This window comes from Schistocerca cancellata, chromosome 2, assembly GCF_023864275.1.
Source record: "Schistocerca cancellata isolate TAMUIC-IGC-003103 chromosome 2, iqSchCanc2.1, whole genome shotgun sequence".
NCBI classification, from domain to species: Eukaryota; Metazoa; Arthropoda; class Insecta; order Orthoptera; family Acrididae; genus Schistocerca; species Schistocerca cancellata.
Genome location: NC_064627.1, coordinates 316,354,330 through 316,381,925, shown reverse-complemented (window position 1 = coordinate 316,381,925; position 27,596 = coordinate 316,354,330). Strand labels below are relative to the sequence as shown.

Below are 27,596 nucleotides of genomic sequence, written 5' to 3'. Positions count from 1 at the left end.
GTGAAGTGCATAATTTTACAGTTCCGAACATGTAAAACAAGTTGCCAATCTTTGCTCCACTTTCAGAAATTATCAATGTATGACTGAATATTTCTGCATCTTTTATCAGCTGTCATAGATAACTACATCATCGCCAAAAGGCGTGAGGATGCTAAAATATTATCTGCAATTATACAACATTAACAACAAGAGTCCCATCACACTTCCCTGGAGCGCACTCGAAGTTACTTTTAATCTGTTGATGACTCTGCACGCAAGACAACTTGTTGCGTCCTCTATAAAAAAAATCCTCAATCCAGTCGCAAATTCCGCTTGATACCCCGTATCATCATACTCTTTTATTACAAGCATTGATGTGTTACTGGGTCAAATGCTTTTTCAGAAATCGAGGAATACTGCATACATCTGACTGACTTAATCAATGGCTTTCAGGAGCAATACTCTTTGTCGTTATTGCGAAGTGGAAGATACATCACAATCATAAATTTGTGGCACGTAAGTAAATAGTGACGCCAAAAATCTGATTTAGAGATAATCAACAAAATGAGTATAGCAGTTACAGAAAAGCTGTAAAGAAGTTGGTGACCATGATACAAAAACAAAAACTATATACTTTCCATGTCATATGTATGCTTTTGTTCTAGATCAATAGGTTTAAGAACAAAATAATACAAAATTTGTCAAAATGAAACGTTGTGTATGCAGTGGCCTTAACATAAATTACGATACAAGTGCCATCATATCCATTTTCACTCATTTCACAGGATTCTCGGAGAACCTACAAATAGAATCATTTTAGCTAAGTCCCTTGTCTTTCCTTCAGACAACCAAGGTTCACAGTGTAATGTCTTCAGGTAGACCTGTTGAACATCAGAAAGCTTCACGTTCCTCTTCGATGTAATGTTCCTTTATCTCATCACTTGCATTGAGAATTGACCGAACTTACTGTATTCATAGCCGTTCAGCAGTCAGTTTCTTCCACTGTGCTTTTGAAATATGCACATTGGTGAAATTTATATTTTTTCAGCAGCTGACTTAATGTTGTAAGAATCTTTTTCTTGCGCAATAGTCGCTGTAAATGGTGGTGTGCGCGTAAATTCAGAGATAAGGCTAACTAAACCTTTCGGAACTTCGCGCACCGTTGGCCTCTTTCGTTTCTCAATGTGAGCAAAGTCAGTATCGGAAGACACAAAAGAGTGTATTTTAACCCAAAACTTGTGTTCTGTTTCTGAAAAGTAACACTTTTCTGTTATGTAAATAAATGATTCCATGCAAGTTGTTTATTGTAACCTCATAATCGGAACGATGATTCTTATACAATGATTTTTGTCGACACGAAATTCGCTTCAGTAATGAATTAAACACATTTTAGATAGTCTAACATTATGTACATTGATTTGAAGCGTTTTAATAAATGTTAAAATGCAGTAGAGGTCTACCTGGTGCTTGGGAGCCTTCCTAGCTGGAAACACAATGTTGTCTTTTCTAATATATCCTTTTCCTTCGCTGCCTAGTTTCTTCCTTTCACTCTGAGCACTGCCTTCACCTTTCTTCCTCTATTTTGGTGCAGTTTACCTTTCCATTCTGAAAGACTGTGTATTATCCACATGTAATAATTACTTCAGCAACGCCCTATTGTTACAAACATATCACCTATCGCCAAGTTACTGCAATTGTCAGAAATTCACACAAGTGCACGTCAAGACATTAACAGCGAGCCGGCGTATGACTCGTTATTTGAACGTCGATGTTGGTCTTAGACACGAGTGTCATCTTCGGATAGGAATAAACACTGTGACCTGCTGTTCTGGACCTTGTGTCAGAATATTTTGTGTGTGTGTGAAATCTTATTGGACTTAACTGGTTCAAATGGCTCTGAGCACTATGGGAATTAACATCTATGCTCATCAGTCCCCTAGAACTTAGAGCTACTTAAACCTAACTAACCTTAGGACAGCACACAACACCCAGTCATCACGAGGCAGAGAAAATCCCTGACCCCGCCGGGAATCGAACCCGGGAACCCGGGAACCCGGGCGTGGGAAGCGAGAACGCTACCGCACGACCTGGACTTAACTGCTAAGGTCATCAGTCCCTAAGCTTACAGACTACTTAATCTAAATTACCCTAAGGACAAACACACACACCCATGCCCGAGGGAGGACTAGAACCTCCGCCGGGACCAGCCGCACTGTCCAGGACTGAAGCGCCGTAGACCACTCGGCTAATCCCGCGCAGCTCAGAATATGTTATTAGCCACGGCATTTGCTGCGGAATTGCGCAATAATTGAAATTTTCCTTTTTTGCCTCTTACAAGCTACAATTGTATACTGAGTAAGATGCACTTCAAGAGAACAGTGTGTTCATCACAACTTACCTAACATCATAAAAATTTTTGAGGTGAAAATGCAAGACTGTTTTTCATATTGGGACAGAGTGTGCGTGATAAAAGAAGGAAAATCTGGATATAAACTTTAGAAAAAGTAGAACCAGTGACGTATCGTAAGTAAGAGAGAATATCGTAGATCGTATGCTCTTCTTCCGGCACTAGGATACTTTGTTTACGTTGCTGGCCATTTGCATGTTGGCGTCGACGCGGCTCGGACAAGGCTGCACAGCACAACACTGCGGACATAGGGAGCGAGTTAACGAGAATTCGGGGTGCATGTAGGCTGTGGCATAGTGAGCAGGTATTTCCCGGGTATACTGGGTATAAATTTCACAGATGTCTGGTTGGGTCCAAATTTCACTGGGTGCAGTTTACATATATCCGTGTGCGGGAAGAGGGAGGTCAAGGCTTCATTACACTAACCGTGTTCATACGGATCTAAATTACAGTGGCTGTGCAGAAATGAAGAGGTTCGCACAGGATGCGTAGACTACATTGGAGGGCTGCATCAATGTGGTCTTCGGACTGACGGCCGAAGTAACCCACGTGTAAGAAACGGAACGTTGGTCCCATTTACGAAAAAATAGGTCCGAGAACCAAAGAACTGACTAACAGTTTCTCAACGCAGCAACAGAGCACAGAATAGACAAGAAAGGCCACAGGCGTTGCGAATCAAGCTGTGGGACCAAGACACTGCGACCACCTAGTTTTCTTTCTTTTATTGTCGTATGATCGCCTTCCACGATGGGAGCCCAAGATAAACATATAACAGAAAGCATGGGTTTGTTTTGAATGTTTCTTTCGTAACTGTAAGAGGTTACAACCACTGTGACGACACAGTGTGATACGTATTTTATACAGAGTGATATGTAAGATTGCTTCTGTGCTTGTTGGGCCGTGTCAGTAACAGAGGGCGGAGTGGATGTATCAGGTGTTACGTTATCAGTCACAGGCTAACCGCTTTCCAACAGCCCGGGGATTCGCGGCAGCAACACATTAGTTTTCACAGCTGTGCACGCTGTTTATCGTGAGGCCCAGCACGCACAGACCGAGTCTTAAATATCATTCTATAAAATCCGTAGCACACTGTGGTTGTAGCATCTTACAACCTCAAGAGATATATAAAAACAAACGGATGCTTTCTGTTATGTATTCCTCCTGATCCGAGAAAAAGTTACTTTAGAGAAACCATAAGAACTCTTATCTGGGTGACTGAAAAATTCTGTAACTCGTGATTTCCACAATGTAGGTAGCTATACCCTATTAAGATTTCGCTAACATCGGACAAATACATTTTGGTTATTTAGTAAACAATGGAGTGTTCCCAACACCAGCACAGACGGGCGTGCTTCACGTCCGCGATTCTTGCTACCACCAATGAATGTAGATCTGATGATCATCTTTTGTAGCAGATCGAAACCGGTCTCCACAATTAAAAAGTAACAACTTACACACGACCACAATTGTGTTTACTAGGCCGGCCGGTGTGACCGAGCGGTTCTGGGCGCTTCAGTCTGGAACCGCGCGACCGCTACGGTCGCAAGTTCGACTCCTGCCTCGGGCATGGATGTGTGAGATGTCCTTAGGTTAGTTAGGCTTAAGTAGTTCTAGGGGACTGATGACCTCAGATGTTAAGTTCCATAGTGCTCAGAGCCATTTGAACCATTTTGTGTTTACTAAAAAAACAAAAAAAATTAAATACAGTTCATAGTTTTGATGTGAGAAGTTCGGAGCGAAGACTTCGAAAACTGGACATTTCTTACTACAAAATATATATATAGTCATATATATACAGTCATATACAGGGTGAGTCACCTAACATTACCGCTGGATATATTTCGTAATCCACATCAAATACTGACGAATCGATTCCACAGACCGAACGTGAGGAGAGGGGCTAGTGTAATTGGTTAATACAAACCATAAAAAAATGCGCGGAAGTATGTTTTTTAACACAAACCTACGTTTTTTTAATGGAACCCCGTTAGTTTTGTTAGCACAGCTGAACATATAAACAAATACGTAATCAGTGCCGTTTGTTGCATTGTAAAATGTTAATTACATCCGGAGATATTGTAACCTAAAGTTGAAGCTTGAGTACCACCCCTCCGCTGTTCGATCGTGTGTATCGGAGAGCACCGAATTACGTAGGGATCCAAAGGGAACGGTGATGGACCTTAGGTACAGAAGAGACTGGAACAGCACATTACGTCCACATGCTAACACCTTTTTATTGGCCTTTTTCACTGACGCACATGTACATTACCATGAGGGGTGAGGTACACGTACACACGTGGTTTCCGTTTTCAATTACGGAGTGGAATAAAGTGTGTCCCGCCATGTCAGGCCAATAGATGTTCAATGTGGTGGCCATCATTCGCTGCACACAATTGCAATCTCTGGAGTAGTGAATGTCGTACACGCCGCAGTACATCTGGTGTAATGTCGCCGCAGGCTGCCACAATACGTTGTTTCATATCCTCTGAGGTTGTAGGCACATCACGGTACACATTCTCCTTTAACGTACCCCACAGAAAGAAGTCCACAGGTGTAAGATCAGGAGAACGGGCTGGCCAATTTATGCGTCCTCCACGTCCTATGAAACGCCCGTCGAACATCCTGTCAAGGGTCAGCCTAGTGTTAATTGCGGAATGTGCAGGTGCACCATCATGCTGATACCACATACGTCGACGCGTTTCGAGTGGGACATTTTCGAGCAACGTTGGCAGATCATTCTGTAGAAACGCGATGTATGTTGCAGCTGTTTGGGCCCTTGCAATGAAGTGAGGACCAATGAGGTGGTCGCCAATGATTCCGCACCATACATTTACAGTCCACGGTCGCTGTCGCTCTACCTGTCTGAGCCAGCGAGGATTGTCTACGGACCAGTAATGCATGTGCCGTTGATTCACTGCCCCGTGCTTTGTGAAACCCGCTTCATCGGTAAACAGGTAGAACTGCAATGCATTCTCTGTTAATGCCCATTGACAGAATTGCACTCGATGATTAAAGTCATCACCATATAATTGCTGATGTAGCGACACGTGAAACGGGTGAAAGCGGTGACGATGCAGTATGCGCATGACACTACTTTGACTCAGTCCACCGGCTCTCGCAATGTCCCGTGTACTCATGTGTGGGTTCATGGCAACAGCAGCTAATACACCAACTGCACCCGCTTCTCCTGTGACGGGCCTGTTACGGACCCGTTTGCGTGCTACGACCATACCTGTTGCATACAGTTGGCTGTAGATGTTTTGCAATGTGCGGCACGTTGGATGCTCTCTGTCAGGGTACCGTTCTGCATACACCCTGCAGGCTTCAGCTGCATTGCGTCGACACTCGCCATAGATGAGTATCATCTCCGCCTTTTCAGAGTTCGAATACACCATGGTCACAGTTCCTACAACACTACACTATCACAGACGTCTGGTAACACGGTGTATTACAGTTGGTCTGCGTGCGGAGACGAATGCAGAATAACAATAGCAGCAAGCGCTACATGCGGACACTGCGACAGCTAGACCAAACCACAACAGTGCACTACTGCCACACTCGTAAACACGGTCGTCATCGTAAACATGTCCCTGCAGATGCTGCTCGCCGACCGTGGCCCGTGTTTGTTACAACACGCAACTGAACGTCGGAGGTTTCAAGCGTCAACTTTAGGTTACAATATCTCCAGATGTAATTAACATTTTACAATGCAACAAACGGCACTGATTACGTATTTGTTTATATGTTCAGTTGTGCTAACAAAACTAACGTGGTTCTATTTAAAAAAACGTAGGTTTGTGTTAAAAAACATACTTCCGTGCATTTTTGTATGGTTTGTATTAAACAATTATACTAGCCCCTCTCCTCACGTTCGGTCTATGGAATCGGTTCGTCAGTATTTGATGTGGTTTACGAAATATATCCAGAGGTAACGTTAGGTGACTCACCCTGTATAAAGTCAGTATAAATTTGAAAACTTAATACACCACGGAATAATGTAGATAGGAAAAAATTGACACACATGCTTGGAATGACATGCGTTTTTATTAGAACCGAATGACATACGTTTTTATTAGAACAAAAAAAAACGAAGTTCACAAAAGTCTGACAGATGGCGCTGGACAGCAAAACGTCAGTGACTGCACATGACAATCGTGTATAAAAGGAGATGTAATGAGAGAGAGAATCATATGCGCCAGATGTTTACGTTACCTGAAAAGGCACTTTTAGTGAAGCTGTATTATCAGACGCATGAAAGATCTCTTGCGCGCGTCGTTTGGTGATGATCGTGTGCTCAGCCGCCACTTTCGTCATGCTTGGCCTCCCAGGGTCCCAGACCTCAGTCCGTGCGATTATTGGCTTTGGGGTTACCTGAAGTCGCAAGTGTATCGTGATCGACCGACATCTCTAGGGATGCTGAAAGACAACATCCGACGCCAATGCCTCACCATAACTCCGGACATGCTTTACAGTGCTGTTCACAACATTATTCCTCGACTACAGCTATTGTTGAGGAATGGTGGTGGACATATTGAGCATTTCCTGTAAAGAACATCATCTTTGCTTTGTCTTACTTTGCTACTCTAATTATTGCTAATCTGATCAGATGAAGCGCCATCTGTCGGACATATTTTGAACCTTTGTTTCTTTTTTTGGTTCTAATAAAACCCCATGTCATTCCAAGCATGTGTGTCAATTTGTACCTCTCTATCTACATTATTCCGTGATTTATTCAGTATTCAAATTTAAAAACTTTAAAACCAAATTACTTCACAGAGCCTAAAGCAGACTAAAACAAGAAGAATGTTTGTTGGTATAACTCATTTTTCAATAGACCTATTGGTTTGCTTGTAATTATAACTTAAACTCAAGTCTCCGTAGTAAGCAATCAGTCGCCCCAGAGATGGGGCCAACGGGGAGCGGACGTCGGCGGATGGGTGTCCGGCTGGTTGCCTACCTCGACGGCGTGCACGCGGCGCAGCTCCTCTCGGTGGGGCGCGGCCACCTGCAGCGTGTAGCGCTGGCCCTTGCGCGGCTGGCCCAGCTCGAGGCGCGCGTACCCGTCGACGCGGGTGCGCCCGCCCGCCTGTTGGCCGTCCACGCGCATGCGTACGTCCACCGAGCCGCCGCCGCACGCCATCACGTACGCCACCAGCTGCGGGCCCGGGTTGCGCCCCACCTGCCAATGTGCCACATCGCACTTTCATCTTGCACAAGCCACAGAACAGGGGTAAGTGGGGAGAAGAGCGTGCACTTAAGCAAAAAATTGTACGACGGTCTTCTTCAAAAGCCTTGCACAATGCGCAGACGCAATCGTTACGGTGGCAAGATCAAGTTGAAATTCAATGAAATTAGAATTATATTAATACCTGCAGCTGCTGACGGGTGTTGATGTATATCAATGGGGACAGGTGAAAATGTGTGCCCTGACCGGGACTCGAACCTGGGATCTCCTGCTTACATGGCAGACACTCTATCCATCTGAGCCACCGAGGCACAGAGGTATTCGTGGAAGACATTCTTACCAAGTCCCATAAGAGTCCCAGGGAATATGTGTGCATCCGCACAGAAGAGGGTCATGGCCGGTATTGCCAGAACTATATACTTATATGGCTATGGGGTCTGTGCTTTCCGACATGTCCGAAAGAACAGACACCATTGATGACCTGCAGCCGTCTAGAATGAAATTAGAATTATACGAATACCTTCAGCTGCTGACGGGCGTTGATATGTATCATGTCCGAAAGAACAGGAACCATATCCATATAAGTGTATAGTTCTGGCAATATCGGCCATGACCTTCTTCATGTGTGCACATTCACACATAATCCCCGAACTCTTACGGGACTTGGTAAGAATGTCTTCCACGAGTAATGAGTGTGTTGGGGTGGGACACTACGAATGTAGTATGTGGACATACTAGGTGAGAATGTGGGTCACGCGGGAGGCATGCGCAAGATAGTCCCTGCAGCCGCAGTATCCTCTGTGGCCTCGGTGGCTCAGATGGATAGAGCGTCTGCCATATAAGGAGGAGACCCAAGTTCGAGTCCCGGCCAAGGCACACATTTTCACTTGTCCCCGTTGATATATATCAAGGCCCGTCAGCAGCTGAAGGTATTAATATAATTCTAATTTTATTCTAGGCGGCTGCTGGTCATCAATGGTGTCTGTTCTTTCGGACATATAAGTTGAAATTCATGTCAATTGTGGGAAAGACTTTAGGTGTGACGGTCGTATATGTATTTGCTGGTTCGAGCGGCTGTGACGTGAGTGATTCAGATTTAAAATGAAATCTGAAATCGAGTCAGGTCGGATTACACGTAATGACCAGCGCTCCTATATCAAAATCGACTGGGGGTAAAGAACACAACGGAACTTGACACTGAAGAGCCAAGGAAACTAGTACAGGCATGCGTATTCAAATACAGAGATATGTAAACTGGCAGAATACGGCGATGCGATCGTCAACGCCTATATAAGACAACAAGTGTCTGGCGCAGTTGTTAGATTGGTTACTTCTGCTACAATGGCAGGTTATCAATATTTAAGTGAGTTTGAATGTGGTGTTATAGTCGGCCCATGAGCGATGGGACACAGTATCTCCGAGGTAGCGATGAAGTGGAGATTTCCCGTACGATCATTTCACGAGTGTACCGTGAGTATCAGGAGTCCGGTAAAACATCAAATCTCTGACATCACTGCGGCCGGAAAAAGATCATGTAACAATGGGACCAACGACGACTGAAGAGAATCGTTCAATTTGATAGAAGTGCAACCCTTCCGCAAACTGGTGCATATTCAATTTGACAGAAGTGCAACCCTTCCGCAAACTGGTGCATATTTTAATGCTTAGTCATCAACAAGTGGCCGCTTGATATTGCCGAGCGGTTCTAGGCGCTTCAGTCTGGAACCATGGGACCGCTACGGTGGCAGGTTCGAATCCTGCCTCGGGCATGGATGTGTGTGATGTCCTTAGCTTAGTTAGGTTTAAATAGCTCTAAGCTCTAGGGGACTGGTGACCTCAGATGTTAAGTCCAATAGTGCTCAGAGCCATTTGAACCATTTTTGAACCATCAACAAGTGTCGGTGCGCGAACCATTCAACGAAACATCATCGCTATGGTCTTTTGAAGCCGAAAGTCCACTCGTGTACCCTTTGCGGCTGCATAACACAAAGCTTTATGCCTCGCCTGGGCCCATCAACAGCGACATTGGACTGTTGATGACTGGAAACACGTTGCCCGGTCGGACCAGGCTCGTTTCAAATTGTATTGAGCGGATGGACTTGTACGGACATGGAGACAACCTCACGAGTCCATGGACCATGCAACTCAGAAGTGGAGTATTCCAGGTGATGGAGGCTCTTTAATGGTGTGGGGCGTGTGCAGTTGGAGTGATATGGGACACCTGATACCTCTCGATACACTCTCCAGATAGACTCTGCCTGCATCTCGGATGTTTGACTGTAACATACCCTAACGTAACATTGGGAATACTATTTCATACTCAAGGTCAACATAACGAATAGCAGCTCTCCACTGAAAAACTCAGCCGAATAAGAGAGTCCATAGGCTTCAGTCTATCCAGCATGCGCCTGGCTACCCTCCTCCCCCCCTTCCCCCATTTGGGAGTCTGTAACCTGACAATGCTTTGCGCTTCATGCAGAAATTGGACGACAAGTATTAATGAAAAAATTCTATAAAAATATAGGAAGTCTTTCATTACAAGTACTGTTCTATGGTATAGCTCTGGTCAGGCGTATTGGCTGGTGGTTGTTAATGTGCTGTTACCAGACAGTGAGTCAACAGCACTTGGTAGTCACATGCGCCTCTGTTACTCGTTATAGTAGTTTCTGCTTGGACTTGGATCAAAATCAGTATAATTACGTTTTTACGGTGAAATATTGATTTAAGCTGTTCAGTCATATCATTATGGGAGCAGTATGCATGTACATTATTTAAAACTTAAAACATTTTAGAAGCCTTAGCATTCAATTCGTTATTTGCATTCTACAGTGTGTAAAATTATTGTGGACAACGTTAGTTTCAAATGGTTCAAATGGCTCTGAGCACTATGGGACTTAACATCTGTGGTCATCAGTCCCCTAGAACTTAGAACTACTTAAACCTAACTAACCTAAGGACATCACACACATCCATGCCCGAGGCAGGATTCGAACCTGCGACCGTAGCAGTCGCGCGGTTCCGGACTGAACGCCTAGAACCGCTAGACCACCGCGGCCGGCACAACGTTAGGTGTTATACGTTCATAAGAATTGTAAACGTAGTTAAATCACTGGCAAAAGCGCATATCAGGGCAAAAAATACTGTAACTTCTGAAATTTCAAGCAAATTCAGACGCTCGTGAAAATATATAGTTGCTCAAATTAAGCAGTGTTCATTTCTGAATGGCAGTCTTCAGATTTTGTTTGTTTTCCTTTACCTGCAAACTCATTTACTTTCTTTTAAAAAAAGACTCTTTGCTGACCCAAGATACACAACAAGCATCTCAAGGCCCTTACTTTGGCTCGAATTTTCCCATATGTACTTCAGCGAGTGGATCTGACTAATCCAAGTTTCCTCCAAATAAAATAAGATGACGGCATCTGAAGTACGCGGAGAATTCATCGTTTGACGCCTATATTTAAATCCTATATCGTTTAATATGCGTTTCGTAGACCTAACAGATGCAGTAAAATTTATTTTTTCCAGTAACTTCTTCCCCAAATTTTCTGATGTTGAGTACCTGCCACTGTAGCAAAATACATAGACTCTGTGTTATTTAATATTTTTCCTTGGAGATTTGAACGTTGGGGATTTTCCCTCACGACACAGGCAGTGAAGAGTTCTTAAACCAACATCACAAGCTGCAGCACAGATACCCTCTACGGTAGTAATGATTTTTCTTGCAATGGATGTTTTTATTCGACAACATACCACTGCTATTCTTGATATAATTACTATTGATTATTTCTACCTTCCACAGATATTTCCTAGGGACTGAGCATGCAGATGTTAACAATTCACCATCATTGTCTACATGATGTTTTAAATATTTATGGATTGTGTGAATTATGGATTTGCTTTGCTGTCAAAACTATGTTGCCTTTTTCAGTTGCTATCTTGCTTGCTGTCAAACCACGTCTTGTTGGGGGTTCTTTAGAAATTCTACCCAAGTGCTCACAGGAGAAATCTCTCCTTGTTCCTGCTTTTTCATTTTCAATTTACACAAATACTTCCATTCAGTAAATAAATTGAGACAAGTAAGACCATAAGGTACACTTTTTGCCTTCAAATCAAAGTGCTGAAACTAATTACACAATAAGGAATGGAAAACAAGAATTGCACGAAAATCTACACATCGTCTCGCTACTGAAGCTCTACTGGTGCTCGAACTAGGTGACTACGGACGCTCAGCGGTGCCATTTTCTAATGTTAGAGAGAGAGAGAGAGAGAGAGAGAGAGAGAACGCTACCCGAGATTAGGCTCAAGGGTGGTACGAGCCCACTAGCAGCCACCCGCCAGAACCCTGGCCAGGGCTATAGCGATAATGCGAATACGGCTTCGTGACATCCCTCTTATTCAGAGCGTTGCATATACTCACACAAACACGTGCACATAACGTAGTCATATCTATTCCCGTGGATAGCAGGTGTCACATGAAAAACAAACAATGTCACACCACTAACAATATACCACCCGAGACGAAACTAGTGGCGGTCTTGTCGATCCCTTACCACAGAATACTGGCGCGGTTATAACGTGTTCATGTGTCCAAAATCGGATTCACACACGGCGGCGACCCAGGCCATAGACTTTTCGGGGATAATGGGTTTCCTTTCCTTGGGTTCTGTCCTTCAGTTATGAAATGCGTCGTTTAATGTAGCAGGCATTACTGATTGTACATGGTATTGTAAATATTAAACTTATGAGGCGCTTAGAACGAAAGCATGAAGACCTCATGCACTCGCAAACTGGAAAATATTAACACTGTGATGATAATCTGATATCGAAAACGGTCGTGGAATAAACATATATATTCAGAGATCCTGTGTACCACGGATTTTGCTGAGTTAGGAACTTACCAGAACGTTCAAACTGCCTTTAATACGACGTAGAAATATTGTTACTGACGTATCTGGGGTATCTTTTGGCGCCTTTTCATTGCTCAACGGTTTGCACAAGGTGATAAAGGTCATGGGTTAGTCAGTCTGTAACGGTTTTTTATGGACTGCTATGAATTTTACATTCCCCTACCATGATAATGTTTCATTTTTGACATATGTTAATGTTTATTAAGTGAAAGTGGCTGTAAACTCAGTTGACAAGGAACAATATTTTGTATTATCTGAATCAGCATACGAAAAAATGAGTTTCAAAACTCATTCATGTCTAACGTCCGAGTGTCACAATGCTTTTCGCGGTTGGAGACGAAATGACGGGTAAATAATTTGTAGCTGCAGTTCTTCAAGTTGGAACGCTCAAGTGAAACTGACCGAAAATCCGATCGGGACCTGGAGAGCGGAGCTACTTTTTAATTTATTTCATCAACAGTACGTTCCAGATAGCAATATGAACATAGAATAGAAGGTTTTGAAATATGGTGTTACACACGAATCCTAAAGATTAGATTGGTAGATCACGTAACTAATGAGGAAGTACTCAATGGATATGGGGAATAAGAAATTTATGGCACGATCTGATTAGAAGACGGGTTCGATTGGTAGGATACATTCTGAGACATCAAGGGATTATCCAGTGTAATACTGGAGAGGAGCGTGGGGGGATAAAAACCTAAAGGTAGACCACGGGACGATTCAGAAGGATGTTGATTGGAGTAGTTACTCGGAAATGAAGGGGCTTGCACAGGATAAAGCAGTATGGAGAGCTGCATCAAACTAGTCTTCGGACTGAAGACCACAACAACAACAACAACAATTTGTGTTTACGTATCTTTTAGTGTGTGTTAAGCAGATGATGTTGCTGCATTTCCACGTAATGGGTGCCTCGAATCGCTATGTAGCTATGGTATCCATTTTGTACGGAAGAGGGAAGTGCCTAATAGCTACAGTCTTTGGTGAACTTTACATGCAAACGGGCTTCGGAAAGTTTATTTTCGTTCAATACTGGCGCGTCATACAGCATTAAGAATGGAAAAACGTTCCGAAACCAGTATAAAAATTAAATTGTTATGTGAATTCTTCTCTTATGCGAAGCTCTTCATCTCAGAGTAGCACTTGCAACCTATGTCCTCAGTTATTTGCTGGATGTATTCCAATCTCTGTTTTCATCTGCATTTTTTGCCGTCTACAGTTCCATTTAGTACCATGGAAGTAATTCCGTGATGTGTTACGATGTGTCCTACAATCCAGTCCCTCCTGTTTGTTAGTGTTTTCCATATATTCCCTTCCTCGCCGATTCTTCTGTGAACTTCCTCATTCCTTACCTTATCAGTCCACTTAATTTTCAACATCTTCCGTAGCACCACATCTCAAATGCTTCGATCCTCTTATGTTCCGGTTTTCCCACAGTCCCTGTTTCACTACCTCATAACTCCGTGCACCAAACGTACATTCTCAGAAATTTCTTCCTATGTTTGATACTGATACACTTCTCTCGGCCAGAAATGTCCATTTCGGCAGTGCTAGTCTGCTTCTTATGTCCTCCTTGCTCCGTCTTTCATGGGTTATTTTGCTGTCTAGGTAGCAGAATTCCTTAAATTTGTCTACTTCCTAAACCCCATCTGTAATGTTAAGTTTCTCGTTGTTCTCATTTCTACTACTTCACTTTAGCTTTGTCTTTCTTCGAGTTACTCTCAATCCATGTTCTTTACGCATTATGCTGTTCATTCCATTCAGCAGATCCTGTTATTCTTCTTCACTTTCATTGAGGACAGTAATGTCACCAGCGAATCTTATCATTGATAACCTGTCATCATAAATTTTAATTCCACTCCTGAACCTTTCATATATTTCCGTCATTGCTTCTTCGAAGTACAAATTGAACAACAGGGGCGAAAGATTGGATCCCTGTCTTACATCCTTTGTAATCCGAGCACTTTGTTCTTCACCTTACCTGTTATTGTTCCCTCTTGGTTCACCTACTTACTGTATGTTACCCGTCTTTCCCTCTAGCTTACCCCTGCTTTTTCTCCGAATTTCGAACATATTGCACCCTTTGACACTGTCGAATGCTTTTTCCAGGTCAACAAACCCCATGACCGTGTCTCGAGTTTTCTTCAGTCTTGCTTCCATTATCAACCACAACGTGAGAATTCCCTGTCTGGTGCCTTTATCTTTCCTAAAGCCAAAGTGATCGTCATCTAACACATCCTCAGTTTTCTTTTCCATTCTCCTACATCCATACTCCGCAAGCCACCTGACTTCGAGTTGCGGAGGGTACCTTGAGTAACTCTATCGATTCTCCCTTCTATTCCAGTCTCGTATTGTTCGTGGAAAGAAAGATTATCGGTATGCCTCTGTGTTATGCTGACTGTGCGATAATTCTCGCAATTGTCGGCTCATGCAACCTTCAGAATTGTTTGGATGATGTTTTCCGAAAGTCTGATGGTACATCGGCAGACTTATACATTCTACATATCAACATGCACAGTCGTTTGATTGCCACTTCCCGTAATGATGTTAGAAATTCTGATAGCATGTTATCTATCCCTTCTGCCTTTTCGATCCTAAATCTTCCAAGGTTCTTCTGAATTCTGATTCTAATACTCGATCCCTGTATCTTCTATATCGATTTTTTTTCTTCTTCTATCACGTCAGACAAGTCTTCCTCATCACAGAGGCCTTAAATGTACTGTTTCCATCCATCCGCTCCCTCCTTTGCATTTAACGGTTGAATTCTCAATTTTCCCACTCTTGCTTTTCTGTATGCTGAGTCAGTGCTTCTGGCAGTCATTTAAAAAAAATGGTTCAAATGGCTCTGAGCACTATGGGACTTAACATCTCAGGTCATCAGTCCCCTAGAACTTAGAACTACTTAAACCTAACTAACCCAAGGACATCACACACATCCATGCCCGAGGCAGGATTCGAACCTGCGACCGTAGCGGTCGCGCGGTTCCAGACTGAAGCGCCTAGAACCGCTCGGCCACCAGCGGCCGGCGCAGTCATTTCTTTTTCGCTTTCTTCACATTTTGCATGCTGTATTTCACCTTAGCTTCCCTGGACTTCCTATTTGTTTCATTTCTAAGCGATTGTATTTCGGTAGTCCTAAATTTCCTTGAACATTTTTGTACTTCTTCTACCACCGATCAGCTGAAGTATTCCTTCTGTTACCATTGGTTACTTCGAAGTTACTCTCGAGGTACCTACGGTTTTCTTTCCAATTTCTGTGCTTGATCTTTCTAGAGATGTGTATTCCTCTTCAACTGCCTACTGAGCTATTCCTTATCGCCGTATCCACAGCCTCAGAGAAATTCAAGCGTATCGCCTCATTACTCAGGATTTCCGTATCCAAGTTCTTTGTGCACTGATTCTTCCTGACTAGGCTCTTAAACTGCAGCCTGCTCTTCGTCACTACTAAATTGATCTGCGTCTATATCTGCTTCTGGGAACGCCTTACAACTCCGTATCTGATTTCTGAATCTCTAACTCGCCATGATGCAATCAAACTGAAATCTTTCCGTATCTCCCAGCCTTTTCCATTCATACCTTCTCCTCTTGTGATTCTTGAACAGAGTATTCCCTATTAAAAGCTGAAATTTACTGCAGAACTCAGTTAGTCTTTCTCCTCTATCATTCCTAGTATCAAGCCCTTATTCTCCCGTAACGTTTCTTTTACTCCTACAATTGCACTTCAGTCCCTATGACTAGTAGATTTTCATCTCTCTTTACGTGCTGAATTACCCGTTCAGTATCCTCATATACACTCCTGGAAATGGAAAAAAGAACACATTGACACCGGTGTGTCAGACCCACCATACTTGCTCCGGACACTGCGAGGTGGCTGTACAAGCAATGATCACACGCACGGCACAGCGGACACACCAGGAACCGCGGTGTTGGCCGTCGAATGGCGCTAGCTGCGCAGCATTTGTGCACCGCCGCCGTCAGTGTCAGCCAGTTTGCCGTGGCATACGGAGCTCCATCGCAGTCTTTAACACTGGTAGCATGCCGCGACAGCGTGGACGTGAACCGTATGTGCAGTTGACGGACTTTGAGCGAGGGCGTATAGTGGGCATGCGGGAGGCCGGGTGGACGTACCGCCGAATTGCTCAACACGTGGGGCGTGAGGTCTCCACAGTACATCGATGTTGTCGCCAGTGGTCGGCGGAAGGTGCACGTGCCCGTCGACCTGGGACCGGACCGCAGCGACGCACGGATGCACGCCAAGACCGTAGGATCCTATGCAGTGCCGTAGGGGACCGCACCGCCACTTCCCAGCAAATTAGGGACACTGTTGCTCCTGGGGTATCGGCGAGGACCATTCGCAACCGTCTCCATGAAGCTGGGCTACGGTCCCGCACACCGTTAGGCCGTCTTCCGCTCACGCCCCAACATAGTGCAGCCCGCCTCCCAGTGGTGTCGCGACAGGCGTGAATGGAGGGACGAATGGAGACGTGTCGTCTTCAGAGATGAGAGTCGCTTCTGCCTTGGTGCCAATGATGGTCGTATGCGTGTTTGGCGCCGTGCAGGTGAGCGCCACAATCAGGACTGCATACGACCGAGGCACACAGGGCCAACACCCGGCATCATGGTGTGGGGAGCGATCTCGTACACTGGCCGTACACCACTGGTGATCATCGAGGGGACACTGAATAGTGCACGGTACATCCAAACCGTCATCGAACCCATCGTTCTACCATTCCTAGACCGGCAAGGGAACTTGCTGTTCCAACAGGACAATGCACGTCCGCATGTATCCCGTGCCACCCAACGTGCTCTAGAAGGTGTACGTCAACTACCCTGGCCAGCAAGATCTCCGGATCTGCCCCCCATTGAGCATGTTTGGGACTGGATGAAGCGTCGTCTCACGCGGTCTGCACGTCCAGCACGAACGCTGGTCCAACTGAGGCGCCAGGTGGAAATGGCATGGCAAGCCGTTCCACAGGACTACATCCAGTATCTCTACTATCGTCTCCATGGGAGAATAGCAGCCTGCATTGCTGCGAAAGGTGGATATACACTGTACTAGTGCCGACATTGTGCATGCTGTGTTGCCTGTGTCTATGTGCCTGTGGTTCTGTCAGTGTGATCATGTGATGTATCTGACCCCAGGAATGTGTCAATAAAGTTTCCCCTTCCTGGGACAATGAATTCACGGTGTTCTTATTTCAATTTCCAGGAGTGTACTTTCTCTACCTCTTCACCTTCGGCTTGCGACGTCGACGTATGTACCTGAACTACTGTTGACGGGGTTGGTTTGCTGTCGATTCTGATGAGAACAACGCTGTATCTAAACTATTGTTGCGGGTGTTGGTTTGCTGTCGATTTTGATGAGAACAACCCTGCCAGTGATCTGTTCATAGTAACACACTCTTTGCCATACTCTCCTATTCATAATGAATCCTACTCCAGTTATATTATATTTTGCTGCTGTTGATATCCCATATACTCATCTGACCAGCAATCCATGTATTCTTTCTATTTCACTTCACTGGTCCATACTACATGTAGATTGTGCCTTAGAATTTACTGTTTTAGATTTTCTAGTTTCCCTACCACATTCAAACTTCTGATATTCCACGCTCCGACTCGTAGGACGTTACCCTTCCGTTAGTTTGTCGATCTTTTTCTCTCGGTCATCTCACCATTGGCAGTCCCCTTCCGGAGATCGAAGTGGGAGACTAGTCTGCGATCTTTTGAAAATCGAGAGATCATCATAACACTTTTCCAGTTACAGGTCACATGTCCTTTGGGTACACATTATGTGTCTCTAGTGCACTATTTCCATTGCGTTCTGCACCCTCATGTCGTTGATCCAGACGTACATTCTCAGAAATTTTTTCCTCAAATTAAGGCCTATGTTTGATAGTAGTAGATTTCTCTTTGCCCAGAATGCACTTTTTGCTTTTGCTAGTCTGCTTTTGATGTCGTCCTTGCTCCATCCGCCACTGGTTATTTTGCTGGATAGGTAGCAGAATTCTTTAATTTCATCTACTTCACGTTAGGCTTCTTGCTATTCTCATCTCTGCTGCTTCTCATAAATTCCGTCTTTCTTTGTTATAATCTCAATCCATATTCTGTACTCATTAGACTGTTCATTCCATTCAGCAGATCCCGTAATTCTTCTTCACTTTCACTGAGGACAGCAGTGTCACAAGCGAATCTTATCATTGATACCCCTTCATCTTGAATTATAATTCCATTCTTGAACCTTTCTTTTATTTACATCATTGCTTCATCGATGTACAGATTGAACAGAAGGGGGCGAAAAACTACATTCCCGCCTTAGACCCTTTTTAATTCGAGCACTTCGTTTTCGGTCTTCCACCTTTGTTGTTCCCTCTTGCCTCTTGCACATACTGTGTATTATCCTCTTTCTCTATAACTTAACCCCATTTTCCTCACAACTTCGTACATTTTGCATCATTTGATATTGTCGAAGGTTTTTTATTTCGACAAACCATATTAATGTGTCTTGAATCTTCTTTATTCTTGATTCCTTTATGACCCGTCGTCAGAACTGCCGCTCTGGGACAATTACGTTTCCTGAAGCCAAACTGATCGTCGTCTAAAATATCCCCAATTTTCTTTTCCATACTTCTGAGTAAAATTCTTGTGAGCAATTTGGACGGACGAGCTGTTAAGCTGATTGTACGATAATTCTCGCGCTACTCAACTCTTGTAATCTTGCGGTTACTGCAAACGAAATAAGAATGACTGAAATGTATGTCTGCTGCCAGTGTGACCGACACAGTATGCGAGCGTAAAACTTGGAGGATACTAGGAAGAAAGGAATCTTTGAATTTTTAGCATTTACATAATCAACAACGCATGTGTCCTTTCGAGGGCAATGTGGAAACAAATCAGTACAGGGTGAAAAGTATTTAAACCGGCAAACTCTGGGAGCTTGTAGGGCACATCAAAACAAATATTTTTCCCTAATGTCATTTTTTCCTATGAGGAGTATTTAAACCGGTAGAGGAAGATTTCTCTGGCGGCAAATTAATTAAACCAACAAACACTTTTCCACGTTTTTATGTCCAAGAGACAACACAGTAACACGACCAAATTTCAGTTACAGTAGATTTTAAAAAATGCCGCCATTGACACGTAAACAAAGGTTACACCGTCGGATCATGTTCCGTCTCACACGGGCAAAAACCTCAGGAGTATCCTGAGTTGTTCCTGCTGCTGCCACTATCCGGGCAACCACATCCTCTTCTGATGCAACAGGAGTTGCGTAAACAACGTTGCGCATCTCTCCCCACACAAAAAAAGTTCCGAGGGGACATATCTGGGGATCGAACAGGCCATGGTACAGGACCACCTCTGCCAATCCACGTTTCTGGGAATCGTCGGTCCAGGAATCGACGCACACGACAACTGAAATGTGCTGTCGTCCCATCATATCGAAACCACATGCGTTGTCTTGTAGCGAGTCTTCCAGCAATTCTGGCAATGCTCTGGCGACAAAATTGTAATAGTGCCTGCCATTTAATGGCCTAGGTAGCAGATACGGTCCAATTAAACAGCCCCCAACACATCGGCCCAAACATTAACGAAGAACCACACTTGATGAGCGCTAGAAAGAGTGACACGTGGGTTATCCTCACTCCAAACATGCGAACTGTGCATGTTGAAGACTCCATCACGCTCAAACGTTGCTTCATCGGTAAACAACACAGAGGATGGAAATGTAGGATGCATTTCACACTGTTCCAGGCACCACTGCGAAAACTGTGCTCTGGGTGGATAACCAACTGGTTCGAGGTTGTTGACACGCTGTAAGTGAAATGGATGTAACAATTGCTCTCGAAGGACTGTTCTTACATTCGTCTGATTCGTCCCCATGTTACGTGCAATTGCACAATTGCTGATTGAAGGATCCCACTCCACATGCTGCAAGACAGCTTCCTCAAATTGCAGCGTTCATACCGTGCGACGGCGTCCCTGTCCTGATAATATGCTAAATGACCCATTCTCACGCAGACGTTTTTACACAGTAGCAAAGGTCGAACGATGCGGGATACGGCGATTAGGATATTGTTGTTGATAAATCCGCTGTTCAGCTCGTCCGTTGTGGTGCGCTACGTAGTACGCACCAACTACAGGGTGTTTCAAAAATGACCGGTATATTTGAAACGGCAATAAAAACTAAACGAGCAGCGATAGAAATACACCGTTTGTTGCAATATGCTTGGGACAACAGTACATTTTCAGGCAGACAAACTTTCGAAATTACAGTAGTTACAATTTTCAACAACAGATGGCGCTGCGGTCTGGGAAACTCTATAGTACGATATTTTCCACATATCCACCATGCGTAGCAATAATATGGCGTAGTCTCTGAATGAAATTACCCGAAACCTTTGACAACGTGTCTGGCGGAATGGCTTATCATGCAGATGAGATGTACTGCTTCAGCTGTTCAATTGTTTCTGGATTCTGGCGGTACACCTGGTCTTTCAAGTGTCCGCACAGAAAGAAGTCACAGGGGTTCATGTCTGGCGAATAGGGAGGCCAATCCACGCCGCCTCCTGTATGTTTCGGATAGCCCAAAGCAATCACACGATCATCGAAATATTCATTCAGGAAATTAAAGACGTCGGCCGTGCGATGTGGCCGGGCACCATCTTACATAAACCACGAGGTGTTCGCAGTGTCGTCTAAGGCAGTTTGTACCGCCACAAATTCACGAAGAATGTCCAGATAGCGAGATGCAGTAATCGTTTCGGATCTGAAAAATGGGCCAATGATTCCTTTGGAAGAAATGGCGGCCCAGACCAGTACTTTTTGAGGATGCAGGGACGATGGGACTGCAACATGGGGCTTTTCGGTTCCCCATATGCGCCAGTTCTGTTTATTGACGAAGCCGTCCAGGTAAAAATAAGCTTCGTCAGGAAACCAAATGCTGCCCACATGCATATCGCCGTCATCAATTCTGTGCACTATATCGTTAGCGAATGTCTCTCGTGCAGCAATCGTAGCGGCGCTGAGGGGTTGCCGCGTTTGAATTTTGTATGGATAGAGGTGTAAACTCTAGCGCATGAGACGATACGTGGACGTTGGCGTCATTTGGACCGCAGCTGCAACACGGCGAACGGAAACCCGAGGCCGCTGTTGGATCACCTGCTGCACTAGCTGCGCGTTGCCCTCTGTGGTTGCCGTACGCGGCCGCCCTACCTTTCCAGCACGTTCATCCGTCACGTTCCCAGTCCGTTGAAATTTTTCAAACAGATCCTTTATTGTATCGCTTTTCGGTCCTTTGGTTACATTAAACCTCCATTGAAAACTTCGTCTTGTTGCAACAACACTGTGTTCTAGGCGGTGGAATTCCAACACCAGAAAAATCCTCTGTTCTAAGGAATAAACCATGTTGTCTACAGCACACTTGCACGTTGTGAACAGCACACGCTTACAGCAGAAAGACGACGTACAGAATGGAGCACCCACAGACTGCGTTGTCTTCTATATCTTTCACATCACTTGCAGCGCCATCTGTTGTTGAAAATTGTAACTACTGTAATTTCTAAAGTTTGTCCGCCTGAAAATGTACTGTTGTCCCAAGCATATTGCAACAAACGGTGTATTTCTATCGCTGCTCGTTTAGTTTTTATTGCCGTTTCAAATATACCGGTCATTTTTGAAACACCCTGTGTATCAGCGTACTCACTCCAGGTGTATCACTCACTCTATTAGTAAACAGAGACAATGCCCTACTACACTGGTGGACAGCAGTTGCCTACAACTGAAGAGCTTAATACGCCCACTAACAACTGAAGATCGTAATACGGCCTCTAACAACTGAAGAGCGTAATACCGCCTCCACCGGTTTAAATAATGCTCATAGGAAAAAATGACATTAGAGAAAAATATTTGTTTTGATGTCCCATACAACCTGCCAGAGTTTGTCGGTTTAAATACTTTTCACCCTGTATAGTGGCAATCCGTCTCGTAATAACAATTATTATGGATCTCAGGTAATGCATACAAAAGGAAATCGTAATGTAGGTAAGTCCATTAACTTTGAACCTCACGTAATTATTATTTCGGATGTCTTCTGATATACCCGCGGATATCTTCATCGACAGAGGCGCAGGCTTTTACCCGCAGAGGCCTGCAGCTGAGCGCCGGCGGACCTACCTTGAACTTGAAGGAGGCGCGGCCGTCGAGGTGCCGCAGGTTGACGCTGGCGCGCTTTCCGTCCCTGAGCGCGACCGGCCGGGCGCGTTGCTCGTACTTGAGCGTCGTGCTGCCGTACGGGAAGCTCAGATTGGTGCGCTTGTTCACGGCGAACAGGTTCACGTGGTACACCTTGCCGTGCTGCAGGTGGCACAGCGTGTACTGCGTCTTGTGGCCCACGCACGTCACCTGCCGACCACACAAACCCACTCAGCACCTTTCTGCAGTCAGGAGGAAGAGGAATGAATACACATGGACTCAATATCACGGTTACGGGGTGTAGCTCATAACTGTTTCACCTCTTGCTTTAAGAAAAAACAGCAAAAGGTCATTCTCCACAGTATGGCTATGATCTCGAGTCCGAATGGGACACAGTTAAATGGGAGTTACCCCAGGGATCAATGCTGGGGCCACTCCTGTTCCTTATTTATATAAATGACATGCCTTCTATTATTACAGGTGATTACAAAATATTTCTGTTTGCAACACTAGCTTGGTAGTAAAGGATGTTGCGTGCAACGTATGCACTGCCTCAAATAGTACAGTTCAAGACAAAAGTTCATGGCTTGTAGAAAATAAACTAACGCTGAATCACAGTAAGACTCAGTTTTTACAGTTTCTAACGTACAACTCAATTAAGCCCTACATTTTAATTATACAGAGTGCGCATTTCATTAGTAAGACTGAACAGTTCAAATTTCTAGGGTTCAGATAAATAGTAGACTGCCTTGGAAAGCCCATGTTCAGGATATTGTTCAAAGACTTAATGCTGCCACTTTTGCTATTGAACAGTATCTAAAGTAAGTGATAGTTTGACACGAAAAGTAGTTTACTTTGCTCATTTTAATTCGTTTGTGACGAACAGTATTAGTTTTTGGGGTAACTCTTCCCATTCTCAAAGGGTATTTTTGGCTCAGAAACTGGCGGTTCTGGCAATAAGTGGTGTAAGTTCGCGAACTTCTTGTCGACCCCTGAGCATTAGTCTGTTTATTGTGACATTTTGCAGAAAGGCGTGCACTATTATATATATATATATATATATATATATATATATATATATATATATATATATATATATATATATATACTCCTGGAAATGGAAAAAAGAACACATTGACACCGATGTGTCAGACCCACCATACTTGCTCCGGACACTGCGAGAGGGCTGTACAAGCAATGATCACACGCACGGCACAGCGGACACACCAGGAACCGCGGTGCAGCATTTGTGCACCGCCGCCGTCAGTGTCAGCCAGTTTGCCGTGGCATACGGAGCTCCATCGCAGTCTTTAACACTGGTAGCATGCCGCGACAGCGTGGAAGTGAACCGTATGTGCAGTTGACGGACTTTGAGCGAGGGCGTATAGTGGGCATGCGGGAGGCCGGGTGGACGTACCGCCGAATTGCTCAACACGTGGGGCGTGAGGTCTCCACAGTACATCGATGTTGTCGCCGTACACCACTGGTGATCGTCGAGGGGACACTGAATAGTGCACGGTACATCCAAACCGTCATCGAACCCATCGTTCTACCATTCCTAGACCGGCAAGGGAACTTGCTGTTCCAACAGGACAATGCACGTCCGCATGTATCCTGTGCCACCCAACGTGCTCTAGAAGGTGTAAGTCAACTACCCTGGCCAGCAAGATCTCCGGATCTGTCCCCCATTGAGCATGTTTGGGACTGGATGAAGCGTCGTCTCACGCGGTCTGCACGTCCAGCACGAACGCTGGTCCAACTGAGGCGCCAGGTGGAAATGGCATGGCAAGCCGTTCCACAGGACTACATCCAGCATCTCTACGATCGTCTCCATGGGAGAATAGCAGCCTGCATTGCTGCGAAAGGTGGATATACACTGTACTAGTGACGACATTGTGCATGCTGTGTTGCCTGTGTCTATGTGCCTGTGGTTCTGTCAGTGTGATCCTGTGATGTATCTGACCCCAGGAATGTGTCAATAAAGTTTCCCCTTCCTGGGACAATGAATTCACGGTGTTCTTATTTCAGTTTCCAGGAGTGTATATATATTACTTTAACATCGTTTCTTGTTAACAATATCAGCTGATTCCCAAGAATTAGCAATTAGCAGCTTTTACTCAGTTAATAGTAGTCAGAAATCCAATCTACATTTGGATCGCAGCTCATTAACTCTTGGTGCGAAAGGCGTGTAGTATTCTGTTGCATCTACTTTCAGTAACCTTTCACAAGACTTAAAAAATCTTAGCAGTAATACACGCTCTTTCAAATGTGAACTGAAGAGTCTCCCCACGAGTCACTCCTTCTATTCTGTCCAGGAGTGCCTTGAAAAATTAAGCTTATTTCTGTGTTACATTGTTGATGGCGTTTATATAAACTTATACCTTGTCATCTTTTATGGATTCATAAACATTTTATTTTATCTACAATTAAGTTTCTGTTGTAACTTAATGTACTGGCACGTTCCATGGCCACTGATATTTGCTTCACAATTTGGTCCTACGGAACTAGACATGAAAAATAAAATAAAATATAAGAGGCTCCGGGCAGGTAAAATTTTGAAATTTTCAATCCTTTTCCATTGTTCTAAATCTACGAAATTTCCTCTTTCCAGTGGTATATAATATATGTATATTATTGCCTCATTTCTGGTTTGCTCATTCGTTTAAACAAAACACTGTGCGGGAGTGACCTTGTACGTTTAACTGTTCTAAGAATGAACTTTGGTTTTTTGAACACCATCTCTCCCCCCTCTGAGGGTAATGCAATAATTTAGGAGGAGGAGATTCGATAGTTTTCAAATCAGTTCACGAAAATAAGCCATATCGAGAAAATGTAACTATTACTAAACTGGAGTGCATAGATCATGTACAAAAGCGAATAGATTCGAGGTTGCGACGACTGAAAACTACAATCAGTGGAAAGAAATTGGAAGATGGCTAAGGATTAGATGGTAAGAAAAGTCTCACAGAATCTGTCGTACATAAAATTCAAAAATATTCTGGCATGTCCATCAGGAAAAATGTCAGCAGCACAGAATTCATGAACAAATCTGTATGGGCAATTTTCTTTCACTCCTCTTCAACAGACGATAAGCCCATTTACGGCCTGTGCCCTCCAGGAAATGCTTCTTTTGTGAGCAGTTTCTTGGCCAATAAGAGATTAGAGTCCCTGGCCGGTGCTCGTAGCGTTCAAAGGACACTGAGACTTGTCTTGTGCTTAGTCTGTGTCTGCACACGGAACGGTTGGCTGGTGGGTAATCTTATGTTAGTGCTGTAAACTTGCAAAGATATTTTCTTCCTGCATTCTCTGGTTACGACTTAATAGTTAGCGTGTAACGCACTACATAGTAACGGATTGCTCAACATAACTAAACGTAGTATCGCAGGGCAGAGCATTCACGGCTGTACTGCACCATTACGAGTGAATAGGATTCATGCTCTGTACTGCAATCGCGAATCACGTGGGGGAGAATTCGGATTCTCTACATATCATAGCCGAATAATAGACGAAGTAAATAAATCTCTTCCTAATTCATATAGCGATTCTCGATATTTTCGTAAGTCTTGAATCCTTTGTGGGTAAATTCTTTGTTATGCATTGGTATAGAATTCCACCTCCGACTTTTGTATATTCATCTTCTATTTCGGATGGAGAGTGGGACATTGGCAGGTTAGTATGTAAGAAGTAACGGTAGCACCTTCAGCGGTGTATTTAAATCTCTTTATTAAAATGCGATCGGTTTCGCTGACACATTGCAGCGTCGTCGAGTCCCTTTACTGGGAAAATTGGAACTATAACGAACTTGCCGTACTGCTACAATAAAGGATAAAACTTAAACTCGGCGTCCGCAGGCCTCTTCAAGCATGATGTAAATCACAGCACGTGTGTATCGGGCACTTCATGCTTGAACAGGTTTTCGCACGCCGAGTTTGAGTTTTATCCCCTGTTATGTCAGTATGGAAAGTTGCTTATAGGTCGAATTTTTGCCAGTAGAGGTGTCTGATGACGGTGCAATGTGTCAACGAAACGGTCGCATCTCAAGAGATTTAAACACACTGCTGAAGGTGTCACCCTTAATTCCTATAGAATGCCACATAATCTGAATCGTTTTTACGTATCTTGCCAATATTAAACCAATAGCTGAAATTTCATGATTCTATGTAATATATGTGCTCAGTATGTTCACGGACTTCGGAAACTGAACTGTATAGTGCTACTGACGAACGATGGCGTTCGGACAGGTCGAGGCAAGGAGGGACACTGCACTGTTGGCAGTTCCAAGCGACAGTTGCGGTAGTGTATACATGCGCTTTGCGCTTGACACCTTGCATATTAAATCTCTTATGTAGATTTGTTGCTTGCCACCACTGTCAGCGATGGCAACTCGAAACAAATGGAATAAAAACGATTAAATAACCCGCTAGAATCACGTTTAATGCTTAAATTGGCTACAACATTCATGGCATTACTGTACGCTCATTGTCTGTCGGAGAATGCGTGATGTAGGTGCGTAGAGCAAGCCTAAACTCGTCGATATAGTTCACGAACGAATTGCCGGATGTCGCTTTACAACGGGCAAAATATTTCGGCAAATGACCGTGTTGCCATTCTCAAGTGTGCTGATGAACTGGTTGATTGGAGGAAGGGGGGATAGCGCCGCGGTTTTTCTCCCCCTCTCCCCCTGGTCGGCCGCTCCATCGGCCGTCCGCACCCAGAATCCCTACCCCCACTCCTCCCGCCGACACAGTATTCCGTCCAGGGTTCACGACCAGGTGTGCGGTTGTAGCTCTGCTGTTCCTCCATTTGCCCCCGAGGTCAGGTTGAAACCTGGTACCTCATTTCTCTTCTTGAGCGTTTTAATAGGAGGGTCTCATGCCTTACTAAGGATGTACCCGCTATCACGATTTATCAGTGTTTCCCTTTTTCG

At 44.3% G+C, this 27,596-nt stretch overlaps 1 protein-coding gene across 1 annotated transcript in view; it reads right to left on the bottom strand.

The window, feature by feature from the left end:
* LOC126153649 (protein NDNF) overlaps positions 1-27,596 on the bottom strand; it is a 390,376-nt gene that overhangs the window by 35,271 nt on the left and 327,509 nt on the right. The window contains exons 6-7 of the mRNA XM_049916085.1: positions 22,652-22,879; positions 7,344-7,565 (exon numbers count right to left, since the gene is read on the bottom strand). Of these exons, the coding sequence (XP_049772042.1) occupies positions 7,344-7,565; positions 22,652-22,879 (450 nt within the window). The remainder of the gene's footprint in view (positions 1-7,343; positions 7,566-22,651; positions 22,880-27,596) is intronic.